The 18,932-nt window shown below is 42.2% G+C and overlaps 1 protein-coding gene across 1 annotated transcript; it reads left to right on the top strand.

Moving 5' to 3' along the window:
- Nucleotides 1-646: 646 nt before the first annotated feature.
- Nucleotides 647-17,238, top strand: GPR37 (G protein-coupled receptor 37). Its single transcript, XM_065884122.1, has 2 exons — nt 647-2,499; nt 15,904-17,238. The coding sequence occupies exons 1-2, from the start codon at nt 1,477-1,479 to the stop codon at nt 16,720-16,722; spliced, it is 1,842 nt and encodes a 613-aa protein (XP_065740194.1). The 5' UTR covers nt 647-1,476; the 3' UTR covers nt 16,723-17,238.
- Nucleotides 17,239-18,932: the final 1,694 nt, after the last annotated feature.

Here is an 18,932-nt window from a genome sequence, read left to right as displayed (position 1 = left end):
CTTTCATTGTGGTCTGAGTGGTTCTAAAGTAACCCCTGGTAGGATGCCTCCTAACCCCGTGTTAAAGGGAAAGGGGTATCCTTCGCATCCCCACTCTGCGTCCCACTCCCAGAACTGCTCATTCTCTACGATGGAAGCCTCTGAGCTTCCTTTCTTTCCCGTCCTCAGTTCTTGGAAACACCTAAGGAGGCGAGCGCCTCAATTTACGACTCCCTCGAGGACCCAGGTCTGGAAGCGAACGCACGGATCTCCCCCACCCCGCCCCCCGCCCCTCGCCTCTTCCCACAACCCGGCTCTGGGACCCGTCAGGCTGGTTCAGACGTCTGGGGAATTAACATGTCCCGCCCATCCCTAGCCTCGAGCCGCGCAGGCTCCGCGCCTCCGCCCTCGTTCCCTCGCCGCTTGCAGCTCCTACGCGTGGAAGCCGCTACAAAGGGCTTGAATGAAACGTGTGTGGGTTTAGTGACCTCGTAAGCCGCCAGGGGATCCCGTCTCCCCACAAACCAGCGCGTCTCTCGCAGGAGGCTGAGCAGGGGGAGGAGGCCAGGAGCGGAGCGCTGGGTTTCGCGGGCGCGCGCTGCGGCTGGAGCGGCGGCGAGGGGCTTCCTGGCCATGCACCGCCTCGCCCGCGGCGGTTCCGGGCACCACTCTCTCCGCCCGGGCTGCGCCCGCTGTCGCCGCCACAAGCTCCTGCGGCCGCCGTCACTGTCCACCGAGGAGCAGAGCTAGCCCTCCCCACCACCGATTCCCTTCTCCGCGGAGACGCGCCGCCCAGCAGCCGCGCCGCCCCCTGGTCAACTTTGAGCAAGAGGAGAAACAACTTTGGCCGCGGCCGCGGGCTTCGCATCCCGCTTCTCCTCGTCCGCAGGAGCCTCGCGAGTCGCTGGGGTTAGGTGGGGCGAGAGTTACCCCGGCGCATGTGCGCGGCGTCTGGCTGTGGGCAGCCTGTCTCCAGCAAGCGGGAGCGGGAGTGTGGCTACTAGTCGTCTGAAGGTGGGGAACTTGCTTTCCTTTCCCTTGAAGCGACCTCGTCTTGCTGCTGGATAAAGCTATATCGAAAGCATGTAAATAGGCAGAGCGACTGTTACCAGGAAGGCAGCCACCCCAAAGGCAGGGAGGAGCGTGGGGCTTCGTCCGGGCTTCTCCCAGTTGCAACATTAATCAACAGTCAGGCGTTGGTTGCAAGTTTTCAAGGTCAGCCACCGGCAGCAGCTATTCCCTCTCTGAATCTTGGGGATACGCAGCGCTCGGGTTGGACTTGGCTGAGAAATGCACAGGACACCAAACGAGGAAGGATTGTAGAGGGGAAGGGCTGTGACCCCAAGACCCATCCCCCAACCTCCCCCTAATCTCCCGTCCCCCGCTGCAGGGGCGGGGGTTAGTATGTGACATGTGTCTAACTCTCAGCGGCAACTTTGGCAGCAGGTGTCCGTCCTAAGCAGGAGCCGCCGTTGCCGGGTGCGCCCTCGCCCAGCCATGCGGGCCGCGGGCGCGCGTCTCGCCCGCACCTCGCGGCTGCTGCTTCTGCTACTGCTCAAGGTTTCCGCTTCTCTCGTCCTCGGGTCCGCCCCTGCGCCCGGGAACGAAAATTGTCTGGGGGAAAGCTGTTCACCTACACTGATCCAGCGTCGCAGCAGGGACAATTGGGTACCGGGGAATTCTGCAGGAGACCTGCCAACCCGTGCGCCCAGGGAGGAGGCTCAGGAGGCAGCGGTGCGCTTGGCGCCTTCATGGGACCCACCCGCGGCCCGCGGCGGTGACCCAGGCGCGGGCAGAGGGGCGGAGGCGTCGGCAGCGGAGCCCTCGGGACCTCCAGCCAGACCACCTGGCGCCTGGAGGTGGAAAGGTGCCCGGAGTCAGAAGCCCCCGGGTACTTTGGGGAGAGGGAACCCCACGGCTCTCCAACTCTTCCTTCACACGTCAGAGGAGAAGGAAAAGGGTCCCAGAGGCGCTGGCATTTCTGGGCGCAGTCAGGAGCAGAGTGTGAGGAAGGAACCCGGAGCCAGCGACCTTTATTATTGGCCAAGGAGAGCCGGGAAACTCCAGGGTTCCCACCACGACCCCCAACCCAAGACGGTCAATGGACCGTCGGGGCACGAAGGGCGGACGATTGCATCCCCTGGCAGGGCGCTGGCTCTGAACGGGTCCTCCCTTGAAGGAGTTCACGAACGCGGGGGTCCTCGGCGGGGGAACACCACGAACCCGCGCTTGCGACTGAAGAACCCTTTCTACCCACTGACCCAGGAGTCATACGGAGCCTATGCGGTCATGTGTTTGTCGGTGGTGATCTTCGGGACCGGCATCATAGGCAACCTGGCGGTGATGTGCATCGTGTGTCACAACTACTACATGCGGAGCATCTCCAACTCCCTCTTGGCCAACCTGGCCTTCTGGGACTTTCTCATCATCTTCTTCTGCCTTCCGCTCGTCATCTTTCATGAGCTGACCAAGAAGTGGCTGCTGGAGGACTTCTCCTGCAAGGTCGTGCCCTATGTAGAGGTAATGCCTTCCAGGGGGTCTCAAGCTACGGGCTTTATTCATTTCCGGGATTTATAGCATCAGACCGGCTGCTCCACGCACCTACTGCTGAAGCCCTTCACTTTTTCTCAGGGTCCCTCCCTCATTTCTCTTGCCAATCATTTACAGACATTGGCATTTGTATACTGGGCACAGGGGCGGACCTAAGCAGCTTTGTCCACTCACCTTCAAACTCATCTGCTCCTGGATTGGGAGATAATTAGCATCTCATAATGTATAGAATTGTTTAGATTTTAAATTTCTCTCTCTGAACTATGGTTTTATACATATAGATTTCTGATTTGGAGACTATCAGAGATTCTAGAGCGAATAAGTAGCCAGTCCATGACTGTCATTATTGGAACCTAGCAAGAAAAAAAACCCTGCATCACTCACCTACTAGGTTTCTAGTGCTCCAGTATGATTTCTTCCCCAAGGGTATTATCACATTTCTTCTTAAATATCAGAATTGGAGTAATATATATTTTATTTAACAAAAGAAATCTGCTTTTCTTTGTTTGTCACTTGGCCTGGATATATTAGTAACCTCCCAAGTTAGTTTGTCTGGCTGTCTGCCATGCTATCCCACCTAAACTCGTATGTCATTTCTGTTTCTCTTTTTTTCCTTCTCAACTTCGTAACCATTTTATTTATTTTGTATGAATGAGCTGAAGCAAAAATAATACTTTGTACATCATGGCACAGAATTCATTTGACATTCCCAAAGTATATAGTATATATTTGTCGTTTGTTAGAGTATAAGGGATCGGCTATTTTTCCAAGACTAGAAAATTTCTTAAGAAGAAGGGGACACATAATAGGTTCCAAACTTTGGAAACGAAAATCTTTGAGTAAAATTTGACTGTTAACATCCTACAGCTAGTGTCCTTAACCGTTATTATGGTAGTTGGAATTTGCTCTTTAAATGGCATTTCTTTAAACACCAGCTCTTGGAAGGAGCCCATGTGCTTTGTTGCCAGTTGTGTTTTCAGCCAGCTGGCCCTTGATTTACTCCATTCAGACTGCCCATTTCATTTATGGAAGCAGAAGAAGGGAAACTGTAAATATTCCAGAGCCCCTGATCCTGTCTGGCACCAGGGCCAGTGACATTATGTTCAACATTGTTCCAGGGCCTAATGCTAGGGGATAAGTAAACAGAAAACCGCACCTACTTAGAAGGGCCAAGGCAAGAGACTGTAAATAAGACCCTCTGTTATCCTGGCAGAGATCAGATGCAGGATCATGCCATGCTTGCTAAATCAGCTGTTGCTACTTTACCAACATCTAGAATTTCTCTTGTTGCCAAGCTCCAAGTAGCTCCGAAACATCTAAATATTTGGTAGACAGCTCATTTTTGAATTGCAGAGAAGGAAGTGAAATTTTTGGAAGAGAATATGTGTCTACCAATTGCCTTTTCAAGGTCAATTTCAATTTAAGATTTCTCTGATTGTTTGAATAATGCAGAAGAAATGACATATGCAAAAAAGAGACAAAAGTAAACTATAAAGTGAATAGGAGAGTTACCTCCAATAAGAGGGAAGCATATTGGCTTGTTTTAAATGCACTGGACAGGATGAAATCATTATACATTAAAGGGAAAAACAATAAAAAGGACAGAAAAAAGAAACTGGGGAAAGAAAAAAAATTACCAAAGTTCTTGAAAAAAAACTTTAAAAGAAAAGAATCCCATTCAAAGTCAGAAAAGAATATATAAACTTCGGTTAGTTTAGTGAGACCTATGAGTTTTGAGTGATGGTATTTATTATGTATGTGTTTTAATTTTCTTTCTCTAAATAAAGAGAAAGAAAATTAAAGAGAAATCCTCTAATACTGAGGATTTTAAAAAATGCATACTTTCATTTGTATTTCCTTTTTAAATTTAATTCTCAGCTCCTTAAGAAAAACAATTATTATTTTTTACTCTCTATTTCCCCCCTTCTTCATAGCCCTTTTCTATTTTTTAATTATTGGTACTAGGCTCTTTTTTCCCCTGGAAAAGCAAAGGCTTGGAGAAAAAGATTCACTCATTTTATTTTCTTGAAAAATTAAACTATAATGTACGTTTTTACTGTTAGAATAATGAATAAAAGCCTTAAGATTTAGTGTTTCTATATTCATACCTAATCCTAGTCTTCTGAAATAATTCTATAATATTTCATCATACTCTGTGAAAATGATGATCAGACAGTAGTATCAGCTCCATACTTCCTGATTATGAGGACAAGAAATACAATCCAACTCTCAGAATAAAGCATTTCTGCTTCCAGGAGGCACTGCTGTTTTCACAGAAGTAAGAGGGATCTAATGCCTATTTCATGTTGGGTTTCTGAAAAAAAACAGATGCTAATGTGGAGATCTGCTTCAGGAAGTTTATTGGGGTGTGAGCTCAGGTTCAACACCTGTTAGGGAATGAAGGAAGCAGGACGGGGCAGAGAGGGACGTTGAACTGTGATGCAGATGCCACAAAGACCTCAGCTGACACCACAGGGAGCTCAGGGCTGGGGTGGTCCTAGAGGGAGGTCCTGAATGGAGGCAAGACGGCCAGCCTTTATAGCCCCTAACAGACCAGTCATTGGATGCAAGTTGCTCCCAGGAAGGGGGCATAACCTTGAGCTGGGTGGATCTCTTTGGTTAAGGGCAATTCCTAGAGAGGGATGCAGCTAAGAGCCATCAACCACCCATAGTCCCAGCAGCTGGGGGAGATCAGCATTTCATTCCTAAAGGACTTTGGGGAAGAAGCAATCTGGGTGGGGAACCACAGCAGCCACTACAGTGGCTTTTGAATTACCACGTTAAATTAGAACCAGATGGCATTCTAACCCAACCCCCTCATTTTAAAGATGACACATGACACTCAGAAAAGAGAAATGACCATCCTACGTATACATATTTAGTCAGTGGCAACCAGACCCTTATTCTCAACACTTGATGTTGATATTTGTTTAGTAAGCAAACATCTATGAGGCAAAACAGTGTCCAGTGAGTGTTTTCTTTTTCTTTCTGCTTCTTGGCATCTTTTTTTTTTTTTTTTTTTTTTTTGCAGTACGCGGGCCTCTCATTGTTGTGGCCTCTCCTGTTGCGGAGCACAGGCTCTGGACGCGCAGGCTCAGCGGCCATGGCTCACGGGCTCCTCCCAGACTGGGGCACGAACCTGTGTCCCCTGCATCAGCAGGCGGACTCTCAACCACTGCGCCACCAGGGAAGCCCTCCTTGGCATCTTTTAAAAAGATTTTTGTATCCAACAGACAGGAAAAATAATAAGCCCAGTTAACATCATTTGTTATATGATGACATTTGTAGCTCTTTATATTCTTAAATTTCATCGTTTCCCATAAATTCCATAGTTGGTAGCTCATTAAATTTTTTAAAATTGCAGTAATCTGAGACAATTGCATTTTTTCATGTGCCAAACATGGTTATTTTAATAATCAAATAAAGATACATAGGTTGTATTTTATGTTCTTAAAAATCACAAAGTGTTCTAGATTGGGGAGGACATTACAAATCTTTTTGAAAACTTTCTCCCTGATTTGCCCTCATTCCAAATCTTTTTCTTCTTGACCACAAGACTTCTGAAAATTATTTGACATTTTATCTCCTTTATTATCTAGATTTTGCCTTTTCTTTACTTTCTAATCTCTTATATTTATTTTATTTGTTGGGTAGTCTTCCTTTTCTTCCCACCACACACCTTCTTATTGATTTGTAATGTATGATTTACCATTTTTCTAGTAGTCTTTTTTGCCTTTTTCAATGTTTTTCTTTTTAAATTTTTCTTAGTTACTTAAAACTTTTAACCACAATTAATTTTTATTGATCTTTACAATTTTTCTCTCCCATCTTCTCCTTTGCCTTCTTTTCCTTCTCTCCCGCAGTTCTTTTCTCTACAGCTTGAGTATTAGTATAATCTTAAGGAGGAAGTAGAATTTGGGGGAGAGTTGGCTTTGTGTAGAAAAATAGGTGTTTCTTCAGCAGAAATTATATGTCTTTGCAATTCGCATTTAGCTCTTCTTTTTATTTCAATTTGTTGACCAAAACTTAAGGAGAACACCCAGCTTCCAGAGTCTATCTCTAGAAAGGGAGGTTTAGTATAATACTGCTATGAGTGGGAACATAGTAGGAACATTTGTAGTTGATAATTTCTCTCTTTCTGTTCCAGGATTATGATGTCTCTGTGGCCTAGTGATAAGTCCCTTAAAGCAGACGGAATGGTAGGAAAGGGGGATAGGAGAGGAGGAAATCTGGGTGGATGGTGGCCATTCTAACAGCCACATCATTTGGAACTGGTCTGTCAGAGGGAGTCACCAGAAAAAACTATACTCAAAGCAATAGTTGAATAGTTATATGTAGAGAGAGAGCGTGTAGATGTGGGTTGGATATGGAGGTCTGGGTGTAGATTGCAGTAGGAGAATGGCAGAGGGGTTCCCTACCCCACCATTCTCTTAGGGATCTAAAAAGTGGTTAAAGCCAAATAACTCAGGCATTGAATATGGCAACCAACTAGAACAGCTCTCTGCTAATTATTTGATGGACGCCAACCAGAGTCAGCGTATCACCTGATCCAGATCCACTGCTAACTATTTCCATTTGTATGTTAATTGGACGTTTTGAATAATATAGACAGCTCCTTAGTTTAAAGAACTCACACCTTCATGGCGAGTGGTAGAGAAGGAAGAAGGCTTCAAATAGTTCTAAGTTAACCCCAGATCTAACTGTAGTTTTATTTTCCTGGGATACAAGATTCCTGCATGAGGGTGGTGGGTGGATAAAGGGAATACATCTCACCAGGGCCTCTGGACCAGGGATGATTTGTGGAAGGTCTAGAACCTTTCGTGATGAAAAAAGCCAGATTCTCCAATGGCTTTAGAAATACTGGTTTTAAACTGAGTGAGCAAATGACTTTCTCATTGTCTTAGATTGTAGTTGGCACTGACAGATACGAAAAGAAGGATGATATTGCTCTATAGTTTTGTGAGTCTACACAGATTTCCCTCAAACTCCTAGATTCAAGTACTAGCACATTGATCACGGCAGACAGTAAATTTGCTTGAGGGGTGGATTAGCCATTGGGTACTCTGATAGACTTTTAAGTGGAAACACAGTTTTGTGAGCCACTTGAAAGTTACTAATAATAATACTATCAGGGAAAATAGACACACTGTGTGAGAATGGTGCTTAACAAATATTGTATGACTTCCTATTAATCCCTTTATAATAATTTTCACATTCCCATGCAAGTGACAGTGTTTGGCTGATAACTCCAGCAGAAAAGAAAACAAGTATAAAGTGTGCTCCTATGTATAACTCCATTCATGAACAGCGTAGGGTGAAGTTTACTGAATTTGGGTTCCACATAAGAAGTAAAAGCTTTAGGATATTCAGATGTGAAATTCAAATAATTTCCTTGACTATTGATTGTAATAAGAGTGTCATCCTTTTTTAAAGCTTGCCAATGAAGTATAAACAGGAACGTGGATTTTTCTTTACTTGCCTTCTAGAGATACTAGTTGGCATTCAGCTTTTAAGGATTATACACGAAACAGCAGCACCCAATAACCGATTAAAGAACAGCTTGTATAATTCATTATTTTCTATAGTCCTTTTCCATAGATGTCATCATTCATTCATTTATTTACTATCCATTCATTCATTAAACACTTACTGGGCTTTTCTGCTATGCTAGATACTATGTTGGGAGGAAACAGGAGTGGAAGAAGAAGGGGAAGAGAGGAAAAAGTTTCCAAAGATGAGTAACATAGATATGATACTGCTATTATAGACAGGTGAAATCGTGTGCTACAGTGTAATGAATACTATAAAAGAGGCTTAAACAAGGTGTTATGGAAGTTCAGCCATGGCTCTGGAATGGGTCAGCTCACGTTTGTACTTAGTTATGACCAAAGATGGAGAAATTCAAGTGAAAACTATGTTCCCTCTCATTCTTTTTCAAGCATAGTCTGACGCTTAGTTTTCATAAATGCATACAGCCTAGAGCCATGGTGAAAAGTTACAACTATGAAAGTCTTTTAATTCTTGTTTTCTCAAATTTTCCTGGGATAGGAGGCCTATTAAGACAATTGGGCAGATGGGACAGTCCTAGAAATTTCATTTAGAATACAGAATTATGCTAAATATTAAATTATTATTTAGAATACACTGCCTGAGATAACCATTTCTGCTTTGGAATTAGTCGTCCTTATTAGCCATAAGGACTTTAAGTAGATCAAATTTTTTAAAGTTTATTTAAATGAATTGTTTAATTAGCAATGTAATAACAGTACATTAACGAGTCCTTTTCTTCTGAAAATCTCTAAAACGTACCTATTGTTTGATTTGACCTTAGAGAACATAAGAAGAAAGGCTGCCGAGGGAGATACTTTAGACCCTATTATAGAGTCGGGGAAAGGGAAGCATAAAGAATGGACCTTCCTGAGACATGGATTAATTTCTCAAGCCCACAGTCAAAGTGAGGACGTATCCTCAGTTCCTGAGGGCTGCCAGCGTATCTGGTTATATCAACAAAACATGTCTCAACAGTGAAAAAGAAGCAAATATTTCCACAAAAGCAAAACAGATCTGAGCTTAGGAGTGTACCCAGGGCTGAGGAAGTAAGAGTCTACCTTGCCCTTCACCCTTGTACTGCATGGGCCTTGAGAGAGTGATCCCACCTTTAATAGCTCTTCCTATGTGCTGCAACTAGGTTTAACAGTGTCCCATTGGAAGCACAGGGATCTGAGTCTGGGATGTGGACCATGTGGGGAGAGGGTGGGCAGACTGCTATGCAGTGAGGTTTGTCTCTGGCACTGCATTTCTGTGCCCATCCTCCAGGGATCCTCTCTCTTTTTTTTTTTTAACCACAAATTGACCTGCCAAGGTCCCATAATTAACTCAACCTTGTTGCCAAGGATACTTAACTCTTAAGTATCCTTATGAGAATGGTATTCTTTGTGCCAGAAGAGATGATCTCACCTAAAATTTCAAGGTTGAGTGGAGAATGGAACTGCTACAACCTCAAATATGGGCCCTTTCTATTTGCAAAGTAGGTACAGATACTTTCCACAAAACCTCCAGAAGAACCGGATATCATCACAATTCCAGACTTATTCCTGAGACAGAATACTTTCAGTTTGTGAATTTATGATGGTTTTCAATGTGCTCTGTCAGCACACTTGAATGGTTGATAGCATGAATGATGCCAAGGTCACTGATTTGATCCTAGCCTAGAATGAGTCATTTCAATTAGGTGTATGACTGTACTCAGGGCTGCCATTATTTTATTCCCTTCACGTCACTGACTGCCTTCAGGGAACTCTCCTCCTACCTTCTGTCTTCTCCTTGGTTCAGATTTCTCTTATATAGGAAAAGCATCTGTTAACTAATTCACAGTAAGAGGTGAAATTTAGAGATACATGCCTTTTTAAAAAAAGGGTACTTCCGTAACCTACTACCAACAATGGAATTTTGGTTAAGAACAGAGGAATTTTGTCTTAAAATGTGGTTTCTCATAATTACCCAAGCACAAATGGGTGAGGCCAACTCTGATTTTGTCTTTAGTTTAGGTTCACCATCATGCAAATCAATTTCATTAGTCACAAGAAAAAAATAGGTGAAAATTTGTTACTGTTCTTTGGAAACTTGTCAGAACCCTTAGGTGAAAAACAGAAATTCCAGTTCATTTTAAGATTGATTAGAAACATCATAATAATATCAAGGGTTGAAATGTGGACTTTGAGCTTGTGGGAAATATTACATTTTGAAATGAATTTCTAATTATTGAGAATAACTATGGAATATATAAATGCTTTAAGACCTGTTGATTCCAATAGATGGCTCCCATTTTAGTACACATGATGTTAACCTTGCTTCATTTGCATTTTTACACTAATGAGCGTTGGCATATTTGTAATTAAATTGTAACATTTTAGATAAGTTGTAGTCAAATGATTTTTTTTTTTTAACTGCAAAGGAATGTACTTCTATAGAAGTCAGAAGTTGTAATTGGTAGGAATGTCAAGGTGGGACTATAAAGGTAAAGAAAGATTTATAGGGTCAAGACAAATTTTAGGATGATGTAGTAGCTTTTAAATAGTCTCCATTGTTTTTTAAATAAGTAAGAGCATGTTATCAAGTTTTAAAAAAAGGGAAGAAAGTTGAAAATGAGGCAATAATGACAGTTGATATCTTCACTGGAAATCACATATGATGAAATAGCCTGGATATAATAGAAATAGATACTTATGATATGTGACTGTGTCAGATTAAATCTCAGTGATACTGATAAAGGTAAGGAACCTTCTTTTTGACGATGGAAGAGTGGCCATGAAGGGCTCTGTTTCATTTCAGAGATGTGTATGTCCTTGTGAGGGTTGAGACAGATCTCTCCTACTCACTCTATATTTTGGTCTGGAAACACTAATGCAAGTGTGATGATTTGCATGTGCTCTGAAATGAAGACCTTTTGATAAAGGCCATCTCATTCACAGCAGTCTGATAAACAGTGGCTCTGAGAAACATGTTGTCTCCACTGTTGCTCAAAGAAGTGTCTCTGGTGGGGAAGTTGCCCTGAAGTGTTTCAAGGATAAGGATTATGGAAAATGCAAGAGGAAGCCAGGGCACACAAGCTCAAGCCATTTAGAGTTTCAAAGGAAACTCTACCCTGTGCTCCTCGTGCTTTTTTCCTGACTGATTGTTAGGTCTCTAACCATGGACTTATAATAGGTTATCATTCATGGCTCAAATGAATGGGTTTTGTTAACAATAACGCCCTTGTTTCGAGAGTTACTTGTATACAAAGGACAGCACATAAATAGATGCACTTAAACATCTTTTTGAGGTAAAATATAAGTTAGGCTAGAGTAAGTTGTCATGACTTTGGTTAGAAATTTTCCTGTTTTATAAAAATCGGTGTATTCCAGCTGCTTCATTGTACTTAAGCATGTAGATTTGATTTCATATGAAAGAATTTTTGCTTGGAAGGACATTGGTCTTTTCTTTCCCCATCAGTGTTATCACCGATGTATATCAGAGGGTTTAGCAAAAGACACTGTTCATTTGGTATGAGTTGTACCTTCATAGCTTAACCTCATTCATAAAGGTTTCATATTTGTCTGTCTGCAGTAAGCTTCTGAGAAATGGAGCAATAGCTACAACAGGAGTTCCACAGATGACTGTTTTTCTTTCTTATTTTTTCGGCCGCGCCATGCGGCATGCGGGATCTTAGTTTCCTGACTAGGGATCGAACCCATCCCCCCTGCATTGGGAGCATGGAGTCTTAACCACTGGACTGCCAGGGAAGTCCCGACTGTTTTTCATAAAGTATCCACGTGCTCTTTTTTCACCTCATTTTGAATGAACTTAATATAGTACTAGGTAAAGATGGTGGCCAGGATTTCCTCAAGGCTGGATGTTTGTATTGAGTTAGCACCTTGAGCAGTGGGGAGAACATTTTGACACTGGAGCTGCCCCTTTCCCACGTGAGTGTCTCCACTTGCCCTGTGCCTGCCCAGTGCCTTGAAGCAACGCTGCAGGTGACCACAGGTGACCACAGCTGCCCACAGCCTCACCACTCTGGATGTTGACTGGACAGGGGCTGAAGTAGCTTTACTGTTGTTATTCCAGGAAACAAAGAAGAGCAGAACATTGGAAGAAAAGATTTGTTTTAGATTTTGTTTATTTTGTTTATTTCGATTCTCTAGTGTCTGTATTTTGATGCCAATCCCCTCAAAATTCTCAGTACCTTATTTTCCCAACTAGTTAAAGATTTCTGCTTCCAGCTTTCCTCTGATCTTGATTCTCACAAGTAATAGTCTTGTCTATTCAAAGTGTTTACAGTTGTGCTTTTATTGATGTTAATTATTCCTTCCATTGCAGTTTAATTAATAACAGATTGCATCTCACTCATTCCATCTCTCAGAATATTGCTTCAAAGAACTACCCATCTAAGCTAATGCTTAACTGCTTTACTCCCAAGAGCATACTTCCTAGTGGTATTGAATTTTAGCAATCAGATATGGTCATTAAATGCAGAAGATCCAGCCTTCATGATACAGTTTTATAATTGTGTATAATTGTACCATGCATCTTGGTAGAATTTCTAATGAGCTGTATGTAAACAAGTACATTTAAAAATTGTGATAGAAATCTTTTCATGTTACCCCAGCATTTAGCATTCTAATTACATGGATAGATTCCATATCTGAGTAGGCAGAAATTAGCCCACCACCCATTGTCCAGATGATTTTTATCAGTTAATTTCTGAGGCATGCAGTTAAGCCTTTACAAAGGTTTACGGTCTCCTGTAAATAATTTGGGAAAGTACTGAGCTGGGACCATGTACCCTTTCTGCTCTTTCACATCATAAAATCAAGTGTATAAGTGAATTTACAGAAAAATATCTGGAGTAATAACACTGCAGGCAGTGGCGGCAGGAGGGAGTAGCTATGTGGGACTGGCATTTGGGCTGTAGTTGCTGTTGGCAACTGCGTAGTAAGTGCTATCTGCATTTGGGGCAGTGTTTGCCTCAGCGGTTCCTTTAACAACTCTCTCTGTAGCTCTTGTGACCTTCCTGGATGGTTCGCCCCGTTTCAGCTGAATCCTAATTGCAGAGGATCCTATCAGAGAGAAGTACAATTTGAAAATAGGAAGCTGGACACAGGAGCTTCCTGAAATTGTGTATGACAAGTGGGAAGGCTCCCTCAATCTATGATTCGTCAGATATGTTTGAGGTCCTCAGTACTAAAGCTCTTGGGAGTATGGCTGAAGAACTGAGCATCTTCAAATAAGATACAGTATAGAAGGATTCCTGAGCGAAAAATTGAGGCACATCTTACTCTTTGTTTGTTTTTTTTTGTTTTTTTTGCGGTACACAGGCCACTCACTGTTGTGGCCTCTCCCATTGCAGAGCACAGGCTCCGGACGTGCAGGCTCAGCGGCCATGGCTCATGGGCCCAGCCGCTCTGCAGCATGTGGGATCTGCCCGGACCGGGGCACGCACCTGCGTCCCCTGCATCGGCAGGCGGACTCTCAACCACTGCGCACCAGGGAAGCCCCATCTTACTCTTGCTTAAAATTTTTCCTGTTGTTTTTTTCTTAAATCTTGTGAGATGAATTATACAGAAGCTAGAAACCCCCCCCCCCCTTTTTCTTTTGCTTTTTGAAGCAGTGAACATCTTTTAATTAAGAGTGGATGTGCAGCACCATTTATGATATCTAAGGAGTGGTAATCTAACACACCTGTTGTAGTACCTGTCTACCCACTTTCATTTGTTCTTTGCTATTACCTCTCATGAAATGCTTTGTAACAGACTTGGAGATAGGTATGCAAATGCTAGCTCCTGTGATAATTGGTCCAGATTTTAAATCTCTAGATTTAAAATTAAAGAGGTTAATCGGGGAGAAGACACTATCTCCTGTGTGTTGTGCATTCTTTGTAAGGAATGATAGAAAATTACCAAGCACATAGATGTTCTGAGCCTCTAAGAGATTGCTTCTCTTCAGAGTCTCGTATTTTCAAAATCACCAAGCTGTCCTTTTAACAGAAATGTTATTCATAATTTAAAAAGAATGCACAGCATAAGCCTTTGTAGCTTTGTATTTGTGGACTGACTCAGGATACAGAGTGACAAGGAAACATGCACAAGATTTGCCTCAGTGAAGACAGTGCAGAAAGCCTTGCTGAGGATTTGTGTACATTTGATGGCACGAGAATTTTTTTGGTTTTGTTTTACAGTCTTATAGAGAGATGAATCAAAACATTTGAAAAGCTAATATATAAATTAAAACTTTCAAAAATCTGTAAAATAAAATACAGCCATTTCCCAGTAATACTGTTTGATGCAGACCTTTAGAAAATGGCACATCCTTGTCAGATTTCCATTCAAACTATGACATTCAAAAAATTACTGACATTAAAATAAAATCTGATTTTAAGACAGTTGCACAGTGTGGACTTCAATTTTAGAATTATTCTGAGTCTCTGGCATAGATGCAAAGTATATTTCCATCAAGTCAAACAACTCACTAAGTTGAAAGTTAATTTTAAAAAGGTGAATGTAGAGATGACTCATTTTTCATGGCAGGCATATTAGATTGGTGTTTCTCATACCGGTGTTTATGGGAAACTTCATGAATTTTGTAGTACAAGAGCTGTGGTTATAAGTTCAACCATGACCTCTTGATTTGCCCTGATCTAGACTTTGTTGGTCATATTTTGCTTCATGTTTGCTTTTCAAGCAGTTAACCCCTCATTATATCTCATTTTCAGACCGTCCCCCCCAAGTTATGAGAATAGTCAGGACGTGGATGCGGTGTCCTTATTTCACACATGAGAACTAGTAGACACTGACTAACGTGTAGTGTGTAAGAAGAGAGATTGTTTGACATTGGAACTCTTATAGAATCCACAAGGCAAGTTGTCATGGCTCTGGGGAGAGTGACAGCTTGAATGTAGTAAATAAACAACTAATGTTTTGAGTACTAAAATTGTTAGGACAAATGGTTTTCCTTTTGTCAACATGATCCCTTCGAGTTCTAAAAATGTAGATATTAATGTATAATATATATATGTATGTGTGTATATATTTCTTTGCCCCTTTGCCAAGGCATGACTTCTGCCTGTGCTTCTTAAACATTCCCACTTAGCGGGCAGGAGAGAATGAATGCAGGTATTTGGGGGTATACCCCAAAGCATCCATCCACCTAGGGAATTTTCTTTTAGTCTCCTGGTTTATCTTAACCCTCATGAACATTTCACATCCTATCCATTGTCCTTGTTTAAATATATAAAGACTATTTATTAAACATTAAATTATTTTAATTTCCCCCCAAACAGTGGGGTAAATCTGATGCTCCCAGATGATTACTGTGTTTATCTTGTGACTTGACAACCACCTTGCCCCGCTAAGTTGACTATGACTGAGCTCATCTTCATGGCTCCTTCCAGCTTTAATATTTTTTGGCTCCATGACCCGGACCCACTGTATTTCTTCTTCTTTTTGTTCTTCTAGTTTTATTTGTTGTCCTTACAATGATTCAGCTGAAGTCACCAACCCAGTTACTCATGCCTCATTCCAGGAAATCATTTTCTTTTTCTTTTTTTTTTTCCGTACTTTTTGCCCATCTGTATTTTTTCCGGTACGTGGGCCTCTCACTGTCTTGGCCTCTCCCAATGCGGAGCACAGGCTCCGGACGCGCAGGTTCAGCGGCCATGGCTCACGGGCCCAGCCGCTCCGCGGCATGTGGGATCTTTCCGGACCGGGGCACGAACCCGTGTCCCCTGCATCGGCAGGCGGACTCCCAACCACTGCGCCACCAGGGAAGCCCTATTGCCTAATGTTTTGATCTTTCAGAGGTGACCCAGGAAAAATATATTCTGTGTTCCTCCCGCAGGCTGCTTCTCTCGGAGTTACTACGTTCACCTTATGTGCTCTGTGTATAGACCGCTTCCGTGCGGCCACCAACGTCCAGATGTACTACGAAATGATAGAAAACTGTTCTTCCACAACCGCCAAACTTGCTGTTATATGGGTGGGTGCCCTCCTGTTGGCACTGCCGGAAGTGGTGCTCCGCCAGCTGAGCAAGGAGGACCCGGGCTTCAGCGGGCGCGCCCCCGCGGAACGCTGCGTCATCAAGATCTCCCCGGATCTCCCCGACACCATCTATGTTTTAGCCCTCACCTACGACAGCGCCAGACTCTGGTGGTACTTCGGCTGTTACTTCTGTTTGCCCACACTTTTCACCATCACCTGCTCTTTAGTGACTGCAAGGAAAATCCGCAAAGCCGAGAAAGCCTGTACCCGGGGGAATAAGCGGCAGATTCAGCTAGAAAGCCAGATGAACTGTACAGTCGTGGCTTTGACCATTTTATATGGATTTTGCATTATTCCTGAAAATATCTGCAACATTGTTACTGCTTACATGGCTACAGGGGTTTCCCAGCAGACAATGGACCTTCTTAATATCATCAGCCAGTTCCTTTTGTTCTTTAAGTCCTGTGTGACCCCTGTCCTACTTTTCTGTCTCTGCAAACCCTTCAGTCGGGCCTTTATGGAATGCTGCTGCTGCTGTTGTGACGACTGCGTCCAGAAGTCTTCCACGGTGACCAGTGATGACAATGACAACGAATACACCACAGAACTGGAGCTCTCACCTTTCAGTACCATACGCCGGGAGATGTCCACGTTCGCGTCCGTTGGAACTCATTGCTGAAGCACAGCCTTTGGTTTGCTTAGGTTTCTTTCTTTGTTTCATTTTCATATCCTGTGAAAGTTTTTACTTCATATTTTTCCTTAGTGGGAAAACATGCAGAAAAGGAGAGAAATATTAACTGCTGTAGAACTGATTTTGCAAATTAATATTTGTGCTTTGAAAAAAAAAAAGTTTATATTTAGTTATTTAAGAAGTGTGAGGAGGCCAGTAGTTTTAGATCATTTTATCTGGTACGGTGCTAATATTTTATTTGAAAAAAGTGACTGCACCCTAATTAATTGCTAACTTTCTTTTGTTCTTTTAAAAATATAATCACTGTATATTGATTACAGCCATGTGATTTTGTAGGCTATTTCATGTTTGAGTTGTGATTGAAAGTATATTGTATATGGTATCGTGAGGTGAGTTGTAGTTAAGCATTCACAAAGTAGCACCAAATAAATTACACTTTATTCTTTAACGTCATTGTCAACCTACTTTTAACCAAGATTCAATAAATCTTTTAATTGCCTTAAATACACAATTACTGATTCTATGCACAATTTAAGATCAGCCTTATTGTTTTATAATTCTATTTTCCTTTAAGGTGGGCAATCACTATGATATAAAGACATTTTCCTAACTGTACTATTTTATATGCACGATTCATAAAACTAACTGTATGTTTAAAAAATTGTATTTTTAACATTCAGCTAGAGATGTAAAATTACTTCCAAATATTTATAAAATATGAATAAATAGACAGCAGAGTAGGAAGAAACTATCTTTTTTAAACGACATTCACCTCTGAACTAGCATGTAGAGCTACAGGTTTTCCCATGAAGAATTATGAAGAGAACCAAGGACTAAAAAGCAACCCACTTGTCATCTGATTTCATCTAAACACTGACCTTTGAAGCACCATGAATTCTGTGTGAAGCACTTTGAATTCTAATTTTTCTCCTTTTAAAAAATGAACTTGATTAAATCTGTGTGACTTAATTTCTCTAAGAAATTACAGTAGTGGAATAATAAAATATTTATGCATCTTGATTAGAACACTTGAATATTCAAATACTACCTTTAAGTTGATATTCCATAAACTCCCGACAAAAATCTAACCCTCTCTATTTGAATTCTATGGACCCCTTAAGGAGTTCAAGTTAAAGCAGTTGTGTAGGATGCCTTCCACGTGGGACACATGCCTAATCGGATGGCAGAGGCAGTGACCTGAGTGACACAGTGTGGTTGTAATGTTGCTGTCTTCAGAAAAATCATATAGGGGAACCCAAATTTTCTGGCTGGAAACTGCCCTATGTGTTTTCTGCCTGTCAATTTCTGTACTATTCAGCTTAACTGGTACTTTCTTTCTTCCAGACTATATATAACATGATGTTCTTTAAATCGTTAAACTTTAGTACTAGAAAAATTAAAGGTACTTAATTCAGACCACTGGTCTTCTGCATGAAACCCAGATTAACTAAAAGACAGTGTCCAGAATACCTCCTTTTTCCCAGTCCAGTACTCTTCAAAGGGATTTTTTCCCCTACTGTCTGTATTCTAAGGGGTTTGAGGAAGAATAAAAACAAGGCACCATTGTCCTCTTACAGGTCCCTGTAATAGGTCTTTGGAAAACAACTGACGATGCCTAAACTAGCTTTTGGCTGCCGAGCAGATCCGCAGTTATAATTCCACGGTGTCTCTCATGACATTTAGTCAACTTTATAGATCAAGAAACTGATTGAGCATATGGCGTAGAAAAGGTCCTGTGTTACGATCTGCAGTAAATAAAGGTAATAGAGCTTAGTGTCGGACTTTACAAAAGCAGACAGGGGTGGGATGAGAAGAAAGGAATAAGACACATATGTAAACAATTATGATGTAAGCTGGGACCGGTTGGGAAGGTGTAAAGTTCTGTGATAATTCAGGGAGAGCACCTCAGATGGGAGGAAGTCATGAAAGGTTTTATGGGATACCGGGAGGGACAGACCTGCAGAAGGAGTCGATGAAAGGCAGTGCGAGAAGTGGACACTTCAGGAGGAGAGAGATTACTAAGCAGAGGAATAGAAGAAGGCGTCCTGGGGTGTGACTGAAGAATAAATAAGTAAATAGTCCAGTTTGGTTCCTATGCTATGTGTGAATAGAAGCCTCATGAAGAATACTGATGAAAATATGTGAGACCATATGATAAAAAGGTATGGCTTTATGTCTTTGGCATTCCAGATGCTCTG

This window comes from Phocoena phocoena, chromosome 9 (genome assembly GCF_963924675.1).
Source record: "Phocoena phocoena chromosome 9, mPhoPho1.1, whole genome shotgun sequence".
Classification (NCBI taxonomy): domain Eukaryota; kingdom Metazoa; phylum Chordata; class Mammalia; order Artiodactyla; family Phocoenidae; genus Phocoena; species Phocoena phocoena.
This window is presented reverse-complemented; position numbering and strand designations above follow the sequence as displayed.